The 18,581-nt window shown below is 36.7% G+C and overlaps 2 protein-coding genes across 2 annotated transcripts; one reads left to right on the top strand and one right to left on the bottom strand.

Moving 5' to 3' along the window:
* The first annotated feature begins 5,248 nt into the window (after positions 1-5,248).
* On the top strand, positions 5,249-7,312 carry LOC120422472 (transcription termination factor 5, mitochondrial). Its single transcript, XM_039585927.2, has 2 exons — positions 5,249-5,508; positions 5,794-7,312. Exons 1-2 carry the CDS (start codon positions 5,394-5,396, stop codon positions 7,272-7,274), a joined length of 1,596 nt encoding a protein of 531 aa, XP_039441861.1. The 5' UTR covers positions 5,249-5,393; the 3' UTR covers positions 7,275-7,312.
* A 3,870-nt stretch (positions 7,313-11,182) lies between these two features.
* On the bottom strand, positions 11,183-13,702 carry LOC120422465 (basic salivary proline-rich protein 2). Its single transcript, XM_039585918.2, has 3 exons — positions 13,548-13,702; positions 13,372-13,462; positions 11,183-13,307 (listed from the first exon to the last, which is right to left on the bottom strand). Exons 2-3 carry the CDS (start codon positions 13,393-13,395, stop codon positions 11,430-11,432), a joined length of 1,902 nt encoding a protein of 633 aa, XP_039441852.1. The 5' UTR covers positions 13,396-13,462; positions 13,548-13,702; the 3' UTR covers positions 11,183-11,429.
* Positions 13,703-18,581: the final 4,879 nt, after the last annotated feature.

Genomic DNA, 18,581 nt, shown 5'->3' with positions numbered 1-18,581 from the left:
TTTTAATATTCTTCAATCCTTAAGTTCAAAATTCTAAGATCTTAAAATTGTAAAAGCTAAAATTGTAAAATTAAAATTTGTAAAATTCAAAATAAGCAAATTCCAAATTGAAAAATTTAATAAAAAGTTGCTTTAAAATTTTAACATTCTAAAATATTTTCGTTGGGTTTTTAAAATTCCAGAATTCAAAAACTCAAAAAAATATTCTGAAAATTTTAAAATAATCCAATTTTTAATATTCCTCAATCCTTAAGTTCGAAAATTCTATTATCATGAATTTCTTAAATCTTAATATTTCGAATATTATTTTAAAATTTCATAACTCTCAAATTTCTAAATTCAAAATCATAAAATTCTTAAACACAAAAATTGTACAATTTTAACATTTTAAAATTCTAAATTGAAACTTTGTAAAATTTTAAAATACTGAAGTTTAAAATCCTAAAAGTGTTTTTTTTTAATCTAAAATTCGTTACATAAATTGAATCTTAAAATTCTAGAATGTTCAAAAAATCACAAAATTATAAAATACTAAAATTTAAAATTCTTGAATTCAAAATGGTTAAAGTCTAGAGTTTTTTTTTTATTTGCTTTCTTATGTTCATGAAGAAATTTTCAAATCTCATCATTCTAAAATTAAAAATTTCAAATTCTTGGCTATAAAATTTCTTATATTCAAAATTATAAAATTAAAAATTATGAAATTAGCATTAGCATTAGCATTAGCAATAAAGGTCGCACAATTCCGGATGGCTGCACAACGCTTATCTTGCTGTTTAACTGTAATTAAACGTATGATAGCACTAGACTCTCATCCGGTTACAATATTCCAACACGGGAGATACCATGTTTTCCTCTTTAGATGAGCGTGTAATACTATCCAGTAAGATAAGGGGCTCCTGGCCGGTACCTTGCTAACCTCGGGGATTGGAAGGTATGTTAGTAAACATCTATCTAGAATGCGCAGAGATCTCTACGTCACCTAGTGGTATAGATGTTTGTAGGGAGGTTTTGGACTCAATGTTAGTAAATTGAACGTTTGTTTTTTTAACACCATCACCACCACCACCAAAACAATACCATCACCACAAAAAGCCATGCTAGAATTTAATACAAATACATTACAAAACGAACACAACAATAAAATCATCTTCCTGGCCCTGCTGCCCACACGATACTGACGCGCAATAATATTAATTACCACAATGACCCCCCACTGCATGCATGACTCGAACATGAACACGAACACGAACACAGCACAAAGAGAACACCACAAAAATCCATCTTCCCATCACCACTGCTTGCACGATACTGACGCGCAATAATATCAATTACCACAATGACCCTCCACTGCATGCATGACTCGAACATGAACACGAACACGAACACAGCACAAAGAGAACACCACAAAAATCCATCTTCCCATCACCACTGCTTGCACGATACTGACGCGCAATAATATCAATTACCACAATGACCCTCCACTGCATGCATGACTCGAACATGAACACGAACACGAACACAGCACAAAGAGAACACCACAAAAATCCATCTTCCCATCACCACTGCTTGCACGATACTGACGCGCAATAATATCAATTACCACAATGACCCTCCACTGCATGCATGACTCGAACATGAACACGAACACAGCACAAAGAGAACACCACAAAAATCCATCTTCCCATCACCACTGCTTGCACGATACTGACGCGCAATAATATCAATTACCACAATGACCCTCCACTGCATGCATGACTCGAACATGAACACGAACACGAACACAGCACAAAGAGAACACCACAAAAATCCATCTTCCCATCACCACTGCTTGCACGATACTGACGCGCAATAATATCAATTACCACAATGACCCTCCACTGCATGCATGACTCGAACATGAACACGAACACGAACACAGCACAAAGAGAACACCACAAAAATCCATCTTCCCATCACCACTGCTTGCACGATACTGACGCGCAATAATATCAATTACCACAATGACCCTCCACTGCATGCATGACTCGAACATGAACACGAACACGAACACAGCACAAAGAGAACACCACAAAAATCCATCTTCCCATCACCACTGCTTGCACGATACTGACGCGCAATAATATCAATTACCACAATGACCCTCCACTGCATGCATGACTCGAACATGAACACGAACACAGCACAAAGAGAACACCACAAAAATCCATCTTCCCATCACCACTGCTTGCACGATACTGACGCGCAATAATATCAATTACCACAATGACCCTCCACTGCATGCATGACTCGAACATGAACACGAACACGAACACAGCACAAAGAGAACACCACAAAAATCCATCTTCCCATCACCACTGCTTGCACGATACTGACGCGCAATAATATCAATTACCACAATGACCCTCCACTGCATGCATGACTCGAACATGAACACGAACACAGCACAAAGAGAACACCACAAAAATCCATCTTCCCATCACCACTGCTTGCACGATACTGACGCGCAATAATATCAATTACCACAATGACCCTCCACTGCATGCATGACTCGAACATGAACACGAACACGAACACAGCACAAAGAGAACACCACAAAAATCCATCTTCCCATCACCACTGCTTGCACGATACTGACGCGCAATAATATCAATTACCACAATGACCCTCCACTGCATGCATGACTCGAACATGAACACGAACACGAACACAGCACAAAGAGAACACCACAAAAATCCATCTTCCCATCACCACTGCTTGCACGATACTGACGCGCAATAATATCAATTACCACAATGACCCTCCACTGCATGCATGACTCGAACATGAACACGAACACGAACACAGCACAAAGAGAACACCACAAAAATCCATCTTCCCATCACCACTGCTTGCACGATACTGACGCGCAATAATATCAATTACCACAATGACCCTCCACTGCATGCATGACTCGAACATGAACACGAACACGAACACAGCACAAAGAGAACACCACAAAAATCCATCTTCCCATCACCACTGCTTGCACGATACTGACGCGCAATAATATCAATTACCACAATGACCCTCCACTGCATGCATGACTCGAACATGAACACGAACACGAACACAGCACAAAGAGAACACCACAAAAATCCATCTTCCCATCACCACTGCTTGCACGATACTGACGCGCAATAATATCAATTACCACAATGACCCTCCACTGCATGCATGACTCGAACATGAACACGAACACGAACACAGCACAAAGAGAACACCACAAAAATCCATCTTCCCATCACCACTGCTTGCACGATACTGACGCGCAATAATATCAATTACCACAATGACCCTCCACTGCATGCATGACTCGAACATGAACACGAACACAGCACAAAGAGAACACCACAAAAATCCATCTTCCCATCACCACTGCTTGCACGATACTGACGCGCAATAATATCAATTACCACAATGACCCTCCACTGCATGCATGACTCGAACATGAACACGAACACGAACACAGCACAAAGAGAACACCACAAAAATCCATCTTCCCATCACCACTGCTTGCACGATACTGACGCGCAATAATATCAATTACCACAATGACCCTCCACTGCATGCATGACTCGAACATGAACACGAACACGAACACAGCACAAAGAGAACACCACAAAAATCCATCTTCCCATCACCACTGCTTGCACGATACTGACGCGCAATAATATCAATTACCACAATGACCCTCCACTGCATGCATGACTCGAACATGAACACGAACACGAACACAGCACAAAGAGAACACCACAAAAATCCATCTTCCCATCACCACTGCTTGCACGATACTCAATTAAAATTAAAAATTATGAAATTTTATAATTTTAACATTGAAAAAAAAACAATTTAAAAAATTAAACTTTGTAACTTAACAATTGTAATATTTCTACAATCCAAATTGTAAAATTCCAAAATTTATAAAAAAATAACATTCCAATATTCAAAATTTTAAATTCGAACCTCTAAAACTTCATTACACTTTTCATCAAACTATAAAATTATTAAATCTAACTGTAAAATTGAAAAATTCCTAAATTCAAAATTTTGAAATTTCAACATTCTAAAATTCCTTATTGTTATTTAAAATTTAAAAGGAACAAATTTTCAATATTACTTCTTGATTCCAAAATTCTCCAAATATTTGTTTCGAAAAGATCATGAAAATTTTACAAATGTTTCATTTTTAGACATTAAAAATTTTACCATTAGTTGCTGAGATATTGGCATTAGAAAATGTGGGAATGTTTGCACTTTAAAAAACTTTAAAAACTTCAATTTCCAGGAGGTTTAATCTAAAAAGTCTCTTAGAAAATTTTATTGTACATTTTCTGAACCTTTCGATTGTAAATTTGATTTTACATTAAAAACCGAAGTCAAAAAACATGTTTTACTAAAGTTATTATTTTTTCCGAAAAACACTTATTTTTTTCAAAAATCATAACCCGGCCGCAATTTTTTGTCACCATCTTCTCTATGGCTTGAAAGGCTCAATAGTAGCGTTTTTTACCCCCTAAAACATATAAAAAAATCACAAACTAAAAACGTATTTTGAGAAATAGAATTATGTTTTTTTCCAACATTCCGACAAGACATTTTTTTTAATATTAACGTACAATTTTAGTATGAACAGATTCCAAAATTGTATTGAACCATGTATGGGTAAACACAAAATGGCTTTTTAGGTTATAGGAAAGGCCCCCACAAAGTTTGAGCCAAATAAAAAAAGAATAAATAAAAATGGTCGAAATCAGCCGATTTTGTAAATAATTCTTAGTTTACATTACTTTTATGCCCATTGCCAAAAGCAAAATGTTGTTAAACTTTTTCATTATTTATTGCTACATACTTACCTTTAGGTGGAAGTCTCGGGTCTCCCTGGCACAGTACTTTGATGACATCAGGAATTTTTCCTTTTGGATCCTTTTTTTTTCTTTTTGAAGCAAACGGTAATTTTCGGGATATTTTCAATAACATCGACAATTTTACACTTTTAACCATTCCTGTTATCACAAGTAGCATATCCGCGGGCCTCCCGAACCATAAGTAAACGAAAATAATCAAAATTTCAACGTTTCAAAGTCACTCACTGAACTGAAATTCCGTACGACCTTAGTCGACCCGGTCGACCCGATTCAAGCCCGACTGCCTCCACATCGCACACCGTCGCGCTCGACATTTTTCACACTGGGCCCGCGAGAAGGGGTGGCATGTTTTTGTTTACATTTTGCACCGCACTGTTTCAGCCGGTTACCGCGATTCAATTTTCAAACAAGTTGTGCAAAAATCAGTTGTTTTGTAACAAAATTTAAGTAATTTTAGCTAATTTTAAGGTGGAAAAAGTTTAAACGATGTTACGACTCAAAGTTCTCGCGAGAAAGTGCACCCAACTCGAGCGTTTCTACTGCACGGTGAACAAATTCAACACACTCAATGAAGCTGCCAAATTTCTTTCACCGCTGTTGGGTAAGTGAGTTAAAAACACTCTTCTTTATGCTGGGGTTATTAGGGACAACAAAACTTGAACATTCTTTTTGAGGGAAATTGTCGATTTTTGTTTTGTTTACAAACTTCGATTAGAATTGCCGACACAACCCAGTTAGAAAAATGGTCGACCTGGGAGGCTTATGTCGACCTTTGAATAAAATTAAAAAAAAAGTGTCGACTAAACGATGACATATGATTTCAAGAAGACAATTTTTAATGTTTAATTCCGTTTTTAAACGTAAAACCCCCGAACTTGCTTTCTAGACGTCAAAGAGCCAACCATGTACCGCTACCTCACCAAGCACGACTTTCTGCTGGAGCTCGAGCGGGACGACATCCGCCGCAAGCTCGACTACTTCCGCTATCTGCGGGCTAGCAACGAGGAGATCCTCCAGCAACCAAACCTCCTAATGGTCCACCTAATAACGCTGGAAAATCGAACCACAATCCTGCGAGAATGTGGCTTCGTAGAATCGCTAAATTTAGCGGCCTTGTCCAAGTACATTACACTGGTTCGGCAAAAGGTTAGGGCGTTGAAGAAGAATCTGCTCATTCCAGCCGATCTGGACATGGTCGAGCAGCTGCGGAAGCAGTTTGAGTTGGACGTGCTTCCGGTGGGTCTGAAGAGCAGTGATGACTTGCACGTGCAACCACTGCGAGAGCAGTTTATTAGCGAATTCTTACGACAAAGGTTGGATTTGTCCGACGTTGAGCTGAAAAGGCTCTGGCAATCCTACTCGAAGATTAAGCACAAGAGTTTCGGTCACACCCAGCGAGTGGTGGACATTCTGCAGTACGATTACAAGTTTAGTCGGGAGAAGATCGTAGGGAATCTGTACTTACTGCACGCGGATCCGGAGAATCTGCTACGGTACCCCACGGTAGTTCCGTCGATCGGTGGAATGGACATAAAAGAGTTGATGGTCAAGCAGCCGAAGGTCATGATGGTTCCGTGCGACAAAGTACAGCAACTTCTCGGAGTTCTTCGATCTCACGAAATTGACGAGTCAGGAATTTTGAAGTATTCGGCCATTCTTACGCTTGCTCCGGACACCATCCAAGCGCGAATTATCCAAATCAAAAAGACCAAAGAATTCGAAGTCCTGCTAAAACACCCCCGGATCACCAAGCTGATCGCGTACCAAACGAAAGCCGCCATCCGTCTAGACTTTCTCCAGCAGCTCAAAGTCCGCTGCGCCTCCCTCAACGTCCTGGCCAGCCACTCGCAAGGTTTCGAAAAGTACGTCCGAGACGGGTGCGACCGAACCAAGGGCAAAGACACCGCCCACTTCTTCAGCCAGATCTTTGCCCAAAAATCCGACGAAGTGTTCACCCACCTCAAGCGACACCCCAACTGGTTCCACATCCCGACCGTTCAAATCCAGGAAACCATGGACTACCTCCGCGCCCAGCAATACACCCTCGAAGACATCGGCGAAAACATCCAGATCGTACTCTACCCGCTCTCCCGAATCAGCGCCAAGCTGGACAAGCTGCACGAGTGTGCCCGGACGGGACGACCGCACGACGAGCTGGGCATCGAGCTGGTCGGGGTGAGTGCGTCGCAAATGCTGTCGCTGTGTCTGTACACGATGGAGCTGGACTTTCACTTCACCGGCGACGGCGTCTGGCCCGAGCAGGTTCAGCTGAACGACGCGAGCACGTCCACCAACATCGAGCTGCCCAAGACGCTGAACAAGGACTACAAGTACGGGAAGAAGCCGGCGGTGAAGGTGGGATTGTGAGGGGGATTAAAGATGATGTGTGTTGATTGTTGTTGAAATGGGGTCTGTTTTGTTTAGATAGAGCTAAAAAGAATTACTCCATGATATTCTATTCGGATCAATGATGTAGGGACTCCAATATTTGCTTGCCGGTAGCGAAATTATGATAAAGTATAGTTTGTATAAAACTTGGATTATGCTGATACAGCGTATCTCAGTTCCGAGTATTATGGGGAGTTATCCCTCACGCTGCTCACAATGTCCCATTTCAGCATGACAGAGATTCTGGCGGGCAAATTCCGGAGTCATTGGGCATTGTCTGGCCCCGCCTGAAAAAATTAATGTTCTTCATAGTTGGCTTTTGAAATTGAGAATAGAAGAGATTAATAATAATTGTATATGCAAAGCATTTTCCTGAGTCATCAAACAACGATTTGAGATTGTGTGAACTTATTTTTGACCAAAAAAAAAGCTATCGCATAACACAAAAATCGGTATCATAAGAGTGGTATTTCTAAACAATCTAAAATTTTAAAATAGCCATTTTTATTTCACTATTCACTTCGAAAAACTTTTTTTTTTCATTGTTTTAGATGCCTAAAAACACAATCTCTTAAACTTAAGCAACTAAAATATTTTGAGGGGTAAAAACATTGAAATAAACATTACTTAATCAGTTTACATTTTTTAAATTGAGTGAATTTCAACACTTCAAAAAAATTTTTAGAAAATTCATTATATAGCAGTACAGTTGGTTTGAAATCATTTTTGCCTTCCTCACTTTACTGAGGAAAGGCTATAAAATCACTCGAAAAACGAACTTTTTAGTTAGACCTCCTAGACCTATCTTCATTTGTACATATCGACTCAGAATCACCAGCTGAGCAAATGTATGTGTGTTTGGCTGTATGTAGACATGTGTACCAAATCAATGTCACTGGAATATCTCGTCACAGGCTCAACCGATTTTGGCCGGAATGGTTTTAATCGATCCGTATTAACGTCCCCTAAGTTGCTATTTAAATTCATGCAGTTTTATCATGTATTTAAAAAGTTATGTGAAAAAACTGTTTCATATTAAATTAAAATTATGGTAAAAAGGGTGGTTTTTTCATGAAACCCTCACATGTTATATATTTTTAGAAAGAATATGAGAAGACCTTTCTTGTGGATTAAGAATTTTCAAGATCTGACTTACCTATCTTAAATTACAAGCAGTTTAAAAAATGGTCTGAATTTACATAACCTCAAATGGTCCCGTCTGATTGCCACGTAAAAAGCCTTGTTGAGGGATGCCATTTTCCTGAAAGGCGGTGTCTGTATAATCTTGACAAAAAGTCTGTAGGAAGTCTTCTTTTTTTACTCGTCACTTATTTTTATTAGGACCTCTTAGGTGCTGCGATCACGTTAGGGGAGATCCATAAACCATGTAGACACTTTAGGGGATTGTAATCACTCTATAAATGAGAGGAAGGCACCAACCACCTAAAGGTGGATTAAGTTACGTTTTTTTTCAAAAAATCTAAGTTTTAAAGAAAATATATTTTCAGCGGAAAGAAACCTTTTACGGTTCTGTATGTTAAAATCAGGGTAAATGCATTTTTAATTGCACTTGAAATTCACTGACATTTTTAAAGTGACACTTAAAGATGGCGTATAATATGGTATGGCGGAAGAAAATATTATAAAAAAATTATAAATTTAATCGAGATGACCCTTGTGAGATTTATATGTAGAAAGCTGCTTTTCACCCAAGTTTCACCTTCGTGATTGAGAATATTTTTGCGTTTTTAGGAAAAAACGTGTTTTCCATATAAAGTACCATGGGAGGAGGCGCACGGTGGCTCAAGTAAGTTTATTTATTTTAATTTGTTAATAAGCCTCTTTATATGACGTATTTCAAAATGTTTTGCATTTATTTATCATTTAAGTAGTAAAAACAAGAAAACAAGTTATTTTTCATCAAAAACAAATGTATTTTTTTATTTGATACCAGGCGTCTCCATTTGTATGAAAAAACCTAGGAAAAAACACTATTTTGCTTACGCCATACCGTGGGACACACAAACTTTGAAACTGTTTGCAACAACCTGAGCCATAATTATTTTTCTTCTACTGGTTCAATCTGCAATGTTAAAATAATTAGATAATTGTGATTTTTTTTATTTTTTAAATATTTTTTTCAAAATTTCATAACATAAAGCATTTTATTTCAAGTGAGAAAATGAACATTTTGACCCTTTTGAAATGTTTTTCTCAAAAAAAATTAGAAAAAATATAAAAAAGTTAACATAAAAAAAACAATAATTCTAAAAATTAAAAATTCAAAATCAGCAAAATTTTAATCCTACAATTCTAATTTTGTTTTAATCCAATTGCTAAAATTCTGCAAATCTTCATTGTGAAACTCTAAAATTTATATATCATAAAAATTCAGAAAAATAATCCTGAAATTTTTTAAATAAAAATGTCGTGAAACATTAGCAAACATTCCAAAGTCCTTGGAAATCATTTGCAATAAATAAATTTAATATTTTATTGTTGTTTGCCTTTGAATTTTCCAATTTATAATTAGTGAATTATACGTTTCTAATCTCGGTGAAATTTGCTAGGTTTTTTTTTATATTTTCGCGTTTTGAATTCAATATCTCAGAATTTAAGAGTTATGGGTTTAGCGATTTCTGAATTTTGTAATTTTAAATACTTGATTTTTTTAATTTAAAAATTTAAATTTTGTAAATTTTTGAATATTTTTATTTTGAAAGCTTTAATTTTTTTTGGATTTTAGATTTTTTATATTTCCATTGATCTCAGATCCCGGGCAGACGGTAATAACAAAATCATGCCATTTCAATAACAAATATTTTTAAAATAACAGAAAGTGTTGTGGATTATTCTTGAAAAATCTTTTTTTTTTTTTTTTGAATATGAGTTGAATAACAGTTTTTGTTATCATAACAAAATTTGTAATTGTTCCGATATTGGTTAAAGCCAAAACAACTTTGGAATAACATTTATTGTTATGGAAGAATACCTGCAACAGTTATTGGGATGATTGGATCAGTTGTTCAAATAACAAAAAATAATAGCAAAGATTTGTTCGAAGAATAACTTAAAATGTTATTAGTCAGTTATTGCAATAACAATTCAATAACAAAAAAATCATAAAGCCAAATAACAAATCCTGTTATAAATAACATAAAATGTTATTCGCCAGGTATTTTCAATTATCAAAAAATGTTATTCCCAAGTTATTTCCGTCTGCTCGAAATAAAAAAAATTAAAAAAAATCGTCTGTTTTAGAGAGAATGTCATTTTGAATAAATTAGTTGCAAAATTTCATCCAAATTAAATGTACAAAAAATCAGAAGAACTGCTTCTTCTTTGACGTGGTTTTTTGAAACTTTCTTCAATAAATTGTCATCAAAATGTAAAATTACTTGCTTGATCAATGCGGAATTTTCTTGCTCCATATAACATTTAATGGAAGTGAATTTTCTCAGTTGGCTCTTGCATTATTTTTAACGATTATTTATGATTTGAATTACTTTTTGAAACGATAGCATCAACTAACACGTGAGTTTTGGGCTATTTTTAAATTTGATTGTTGATTTGCCTATTATTTTACGATTTTATTATAAGCTACAACAACTTCGACTTCAAAGACCTCAACAGGTGAAATGTCGCGATTATTAGGAGGGTCGACATACCATGTCGACTAAAAGGGTTGCTTTGGATTTTTGACATTTTCTTATAGGGAGAGCGACTCCGAGAAAAAGACCCAGTAGAAAATGTGACAGTTGTGAAATCGTGCAATCCGACAGCAAAAGTATAAGGTCGACATCGGTGTGAATCGATTATGCTCTGGATCTTTTCGAAGAAGCTTCTTATTCTAATCAACGTAAATTTCCGTAAAATTGAAGGAAGTCCACAGTTTTTTCAGTTGCACAACTGACGTTTATTCATTACAAGTATGCAAAATACACTTTTTTTTGTTGTTGTCGTTTACACCCAGATTTTGGGTGTAAAATCCGTTAATACACATAATTGGGGCTCGCGCGCGTGGAAACGACAGTCGTCCTCTACAAACTACATACCACTGCTGTAAGATTACAAGGAATTGTTGTTCGTTTGAAAAGAGTTGTAAAAAGAAAAAAAAAGACAAAGAGATTCGGTTTACTGCGGCGGCTGTCCGTATCCGTAGCCGTACGCGCCCTGCGGCGGTGGTCCTTGCGGTCCGGGTGGTGGCATTTGGGCGTTCGGTGGTCGCTGGTACTGACCGGAGTAGCCACCCTGCTGGTACTGTCCCTGGGGTGGCGGAATCGGCGAGTAGCTTTGCTGGTGGTAGCCGTGCGGCGGGTAGACGGGGCCGGGGCCCGGGGGTGGTCCGGGCTGGCCTTGGGGACCGGCTCCGGGGGGGCCGCCGCCGGGTTGGGGGTAGGCTGCGGGACCGCCCGGGGGTTGCTGGTGTTGGGACGAGGGTGGAGAGGCGGCGTACGACTGGGGCGGGCCACCGGCTTGGGGTGGCGGAGGGTAGCTGCCTTGGGGCGGATGGGGTTGTCCGGGTTGGGTTGGTGGGGACGTGTATGCTTGTGGTGGAGGGGGGGCTCCGGGGGCGCCTGGACCGGTGGCATATCCGGTTGACGTGGTTGGAGGAATGTGGGCCGCGCTGGAGGGCGGAGCGTTTGCTGCTGGACTTGGGGAAGAGGTTTGTCCTGGGGCCGGGCTGGATTGGTTGGTGTAGGTTGGCGCTCCGGTGGTTTGAGTTGATGGGGCGCTGGCTGGTGGAGTTGGGGCGCTGGTCGGGATCGACGTGGTTGGAGGACCGTGCGGTTGGCTTGGCGTGGGATAGCCGGAACCTGGATATTGTTGCTGCGGCGGCGGTGGATAGCCGGGTTGGCCACTGGTTGGTGGGTATCCTGCCGGGGGTTGTCCATACGCGTTCGGGGGATTCGGACTGCCGTAACCTGGGTAGGCGTGCGGCATCGGAGGACCGCCGGCTGACTGCGGAGGATATTGGCCAGGTGGGCCGTAATGCGGTTGTGATGTTGGGGCGTTTGGTGGCCCTTGCTGATAGCTGCCCTGCTGGGGACCACCCTGGGGGCCTTGTGGAGGACCTGCGCTGGGGTAGGGCGAGCCCTGTGGCGGAACCGATCCGGATGTGGTCGGCGGCATGCCTCCGTGATGATAGCTTTGTGGCGGATAACCCTGGGACGGGTTTGGTGGACCGTACGGCGGATAGCCTGGTTGACCTTGATACGGCTGATTCGGCGGCGGATAGCCCGGATAGTGTCCATGCTGCTGGTACGGGCCGCGCTGTGGCGGATAGCCCTGGTTCTGGGGTGCCATCGGCGCCTGCTGAGGCGGAACTCCGGGACGACCCGGCTGCCCTGGAACGGGCGGCCCCTGATTGGGTGCCGTTTGACCGGCCGAAGAAGTCGACGGTGGCGGACCCGCTTGCGGTGGTCCAGCTCCACCACGATAACCTCCGGCCGGTTGCTGCTGGTTCGGCGGCGGTGGCTGATGAGCCTGGCTTGTGGGCGGCTGAGCCGGGGGTTGTCCCGGAGGACCTTGCTGCTGCTGCGGCGGCGGTGGTTGCTGCTGCTGGTCCGAGGGTGGCCCTTGCGGAGCAACGGGAGCCGCCGGCTGCTGATTGGGCCCTGCCGGCTGTCCCGGATGGGCGGGATCGCCCGGTTCGTGCCCAGACAACGGCCCACTCGGAGCTCCCGGTCCACCCGGCGGAACGCCATGCATTGGCGGACCACTGCCGTGCTGAAGGACGTGCGGCGGCGGAAGCAGCGCCTGGATATTGTGCTGCGGATCGGCCAAATTCGCCAGATAAACCAGGTTCCGGTGCAACGCCACATGATACGACATACACTCGTTCGCCTTGCCCATGTTCTGGAAGTCCTGGATGGTCTGGATCAACCCCGCGTTCTCGTCCAGAATCTTCTGGATGTGCATCGGACTCGGCGGCGGCGGTGGCCCTCCACGCTGCATCGGTCCCCCGGGGCCACCCCGATTGCCCTGGTTGGGCGGCTGCTGGGACTGTTGCTGCAAAGAGACACAAACCTTGAAGCGAACCATTCAAACAGCAAAATATTTTGATTTCTCAAACCTGCTGCGAGTAAGCGACCGACATGTTTGTTTTCTTCTCGCCAAGGGGAAAAAAGTGTCAAATTCTTCAATCGACTCTGGTTCAGCTAATCCTGCAAGAAAACGAACGAAAATTAGCTCAATCGATGCGCGGGAACGAAATCTACAAACTAACACTAAACCCACCCCAAATCTCACCTTATTTCCGGGGGAAATCAACCGAAATCAGCTACTCGCGGCAAGACTGATGCACAATCGCCATTAGAGAGAGAGACAGCCGAACAGTGAGCGCGTTCAAGGCTAAAAGCACAAACACAAAGAAAAATGGAGTGGCTGTCACCAGAAAAGAACGCGTCCCGCGCGAAATGTCAAATGTGCTGAATGAGTTCCGGCAAGGTGAGAGAGGTGAGTGGAATGACGTGGGACTATCGAGAAATTAAAAGTGAGAGTGTGTGCGTGCAACATGGAGTTAAACTTTTTGAAAAGCCTTGGTAAGCTTCAAAGCAACTGCACAGAAAGTTTAACTCCATGTTGCGATTTGACAGCTCGATTCGCTATTTGAACCTAAAACTGCACCCTTACAAAAAATCATGATTTTTTGAGTTCCAAATCCCACTTTTCATACGATTTTTTGAGTTCAGGTACTACAACCATAAAAATGGTTATATGGGTTGAACTGAAAAATTCGTATGAAAATGGGGATTTGGAACTCAAAAAATCATGATTTTTGGTAAGGGTGTGTTAAATTTCTGAAAAAATAAGATTTAATCTAGAGTTTTTTTTAACTCTGGAAATAATCATGTTCAATAAAATAAGATTGAATAAATATGCATTACTGGAGTTTTTTTAAACCAAATTTTCAGTTTTGGCTTTTTGGGTGTTTTAGAAATCGCCTTGAGTCAGGGGTTTAAAAACACTCAAAAAGCAAAAGCTGAAAATTTGGTTTATTAGACCTTTAAAAAAACTCCAGATTTATTATTGAAATCAATTTGAAAAAGATTTCAAAAGGTCCTTAGAAAATTTAAAGAAATACCTTTAATAATGGTAATTTAAAATTTTAATAATGAAACAAATCGGAAGTTTTAAGTTTCAGAAATTCAGAAAAAAAAATACGGTTCAAACCTGAACAAAAAAAAATCGATAATTTGAAAGAAATTTGATTCAGAAAGAAATGTAATACCAATATATTTTATTTATTAATAACTAGATTAATAATAATTTTATTTTATATCGAAAAATCCGAAATTAGAAAATTCAAAAATACAAGTGTATAAAAAATTGTGAATCCAAAAGTTCAAAGAAAAATTCAATAATTAAAACAATCAGAATTTAAAATAAATATCAAAAATATTAAATTCAACATTTTAAAATTTATACATCTGAATTTTAGAGAATATACAAATTTTAATATTTTAGAGAACCGACTCGAGACTCGAGCCAAAATTCTCAGTTGTTGTTATGTCGCTGCGTGCGCTTGGGGTTGCAACATGTTGAGGGAAAAATATTTTTTATAAATTTTGTGATTCGATTATCCAGAGTGAAATTTTGACTTCGAAAAATTGAGTACAAACTATAACTACTTTAACTATTCAAATTCCTAAAATTTGGATTTATTAAATTCTGAAAGTTAAATCTAATTACATATTTTATTTTATTTTTTGATTTCAAATTTTCAGCGATTACACGTCGAACCAGCAAAATCCAGATCAAAAGTTATCCGATTTGACTGAATTAGTCAAAAAATGACATTTTGGGACCACCCTGTTTTGGATATTACCACCTTAGTTGCCAAACAAAAAGGTACTGGTCGAATTATTTTTACCAATGTTAAAATTTAGGCAAATCGGAGCACTTTTAATGTGGATCCTGCTAGTTGACGTGGAATCACTAGGTCTATTCCCGTACTGCAGAATTCTGCAATTCTGCACAAAAACGGCAGCAGAGCGTTCCCGTACTTTTCTGCAACAAAAGTAACTTTTCTCTCAGGCAGAACTTCTGCAGTGAGAGAGGTAGAAGTTGCAGCAAAACCGTTCCCGTACTTTTCTGCAAGCTCTCTCTTCTCTTTCTTGTTGAAAAGTTACTGCAATTTGGTGTGATGGATGTTGACTACACGCCTCGCTACACGCTTACTTAAAATCTGCAAGTTGGGTGAAATTAAGCATTTTATTATAAGTTGTAATAATAAATGATTTTGGGATAGTTTTTTTAATTTCTGGTTTTATTGAGAACGATTTTTTTATGTAAACAGGCTTAGTTCATTTTTGTAAATGATATAGCGATTTTTTTAGTGTTTATATTTTTACCTGATAAAACATTGATAACTTAAGCCATAGTGTGACAGCACGGCTAGTACCCCAACAAAAAATTGTACTAAAGAAACAAATTGTTTTAAAACACTTTTAAAAGACACATTTCTTTTGAGTTTAATAATTTCAAATAAATATTTGTTTAGGAATAATTTTTGATCTTCAATTGTTTTTGAATATACCTCAGAATATACTAAATATGTGTGTTAAATAACAAGTAAGTTTAATTGGCAAATAATAAATTATACCTTTAACGGTGCTACCAATTTGTATTCTTATATTAACCAAGAAAAAAATTTTATTTGTCGAAATTAAAATTCATAAATTCCTAAAATCTTAAATTCTGAAATTCTGAAATTCTGAAATTCTGAAATTCTTAAATTCTTAAATTCTTAAATTCTTAAATTCTTAAATTCTTAAAATTCTTAAATTCTTAAATTCTTAAATTCTTAAATTCTTAAATTCTTAAATTCTTAAATTCTTAAATTCTTAAATTCTTAAATTCTTAAATTCTTAAATTCTTAAATTCTTAAATTCTTAAATTCTTAAATTCTTAAATTCTTAAATTCTTAAATTCTTAAATTCTTAAATTCTTAAATTCTTAAATTCTTAAATTCTTAAATTCTTAAATTCTTAAATTCTTAAATTCTTAAATTCTTAAATTCTTAAATTCTTAAATTCTTAAATTCTTAAATTCTTAAATTCTTAAATTCTTAAATTCTTAAATTCTTAAATTCTTAAATTCTTAAATTCTTAAATTCTTAAATTCTTAAATTCTTAAATTCTTAAATTCTTAAATTCTTAAATTCTTAAATTCTTAAATTCTTAAATTCTTAAATTCTTAAATTCTTAAATTCTTAAATTCTTAAATTCTTAAATTCTTAAATTCTTAAATTCTTAAATTCTTAAATTCTTAAATTCTTAAATTCTTAAATTCTTAAATTCTTAAATTCTTAAATTCTTAAATTCTTAAATTCTTAAATTCTTGAATTCTTAAATTCTTAAATTCTTAAATTCTTAAATTCTTAAATTCTTAAATTCTTAAATTCTTAAATTCTTAAATTCTTAAATTCTTAAATTCTTAAATTCTTAAATTCTTAAATTCTTAAATTCTTAAATTCTTAAATTCTTAAATTCTTAAATTCTTAAATTCTTAAATTCTTAAATTCTTAAATTCTTAAATTCTTAAATTCTTTAATTCTTAAATTCTTAAATTCTTAAATTCTTAAATTCTTAAATTCTTAAATTCTTAAATTCTTAAATTCTTAAATTCTTAAATTCTTAAATTCTTAAATTCTTGAATTCTTAAATTCTTAAATTCAAAAATTCTTGAACTTTTAATTTCTACGCCATCTTGAATCATAATAAATACACATTTTTTGAAGTCATATTTTAGGTTAGAAATTAAAATTTAGAGCATTTAAAGAATGAAAATTTTGAATGTTCCTATTTTATTTTTATTTGAGTTTTACAAAATTTGATTTGCAGAATTTTTTAATTTTACTTGTATTTGAAATTATAATTTCTTTATGTTTCTATCTTATTATTTTCAACTGAGCTTTTGTGTTCTGAACTCATAAATATTAAAAAAAAAACTTTGTTATTTTATTTTGAATTTTTTCAACCATTTTTTTATTTTGAATTTTTTAAATAAAGATTTTTTGAACTTTAATCATTTTGAAATATTTGGTTTTTAATTATTTGATTTTTTAAGCTTTGAATTTGTGATTTATTGTTTTTTTTTCTGATATAATTATTTGCATTTTTAAATTTCTCAAATATCTGATTTAATGTTTTTTTTAAATGTTTCTTGATGTGGAAATATAAGTTTTTTTATATTTTTAATCATGGATTTCTTAATTTCCAGATTGCTTAATTCATGTGTATCAAAATTTTTGAGTTTGTAATCATTTTTTTTTATTTGTCAATTTTACTGCTTCGCCGTTGTTATTTAATGTGACATCCAGTCATAATTTATTTATGTTATCCTGAATAATCTTTCAAACATTCTGCTACTAAACATGTATTTTTGGTCCCTTCTATATTAAACCTTTGTTTGTCTTTTTTTCAAATCATGTTTATTAAACGTACCTGCCACTCTCATTTGTAAAATTGTTACCTAATGTAAATTCTTTGAGTTGTTTCTAATATATGATGTCTACCTAAGCATAATTAATTTCTAGTTACTTAATAAGTAATACATCCATGATTTTTCAAATAAAATATTGTGCTGCATTCCCATTGCATTGCAATGTCCCAGTTCTATAGGTAAACTTCTTTCAATTACTTTTTTTAATCAACCATTTTTTTTTAAATATTTTGAAATAATAAAAAAAATAATACCCAATTTGAGTAACTCCACTCAACTGTGTACAATGTTGCAGAAAAAGTACTGGAACGCGCTACCCAGGCAAAATTTTTGCCGCTTCTCTACTTGCAGAACTTCTGCAAAAGAGAGAGATGAAGAGAGCGAGCTAAAAAGTACGGGAACGTGCTGCAAAAAAGTGACTTATGCTGGCTGCAGAATTCTGCAGAAGCTGCAGAAATTCTGCAATTCTGCAAGTACGGGAATAGACCTACTGTTCCTTTAAATTTAAAAAAATAAGTTTTATTTTTTTTTTACTTTTGAATTTTTATTTTTTGATTAAAAAACCCGCAATTTTTAATTTCTGATCTTAAAAATCTGTAGTTTTTTTTTTAATTTTCAAATTCTGTTTGCTTATTTTTTTATTTTTAAACATCAGAAATGCAATCTTAATGCAAAATTTCTATATGACTGAATTTTCAAAATTTAGGAATTTTCTTGTAATTTGTTTTTAATACATGAATATTTGAATTTATAAATTTAATATTTTGTTTATTTTCAGAACATCGAAAGAAATTTAAAATTTAAAATTCCCAAACTTTTGAATTTTGAAATTTTAGA

The sequence above is a fragment of the Culex pipiens genome, chromosome 1 (genome assembly GCF_016801865.2).
Source record: "Culex pipiens pallens isolate TS chromosome 1, TS_CPP_V2, whole genome shotgun sequence".
Lineage (NCBI taxonomy): Eukaryota > Metazoa > Arthropoda > Insecta > Diptera > Culicidae > Culex > Culex pipiens.
This window is presented reverse-complemented; position numbering and strand designations above follow the sequence as displayed.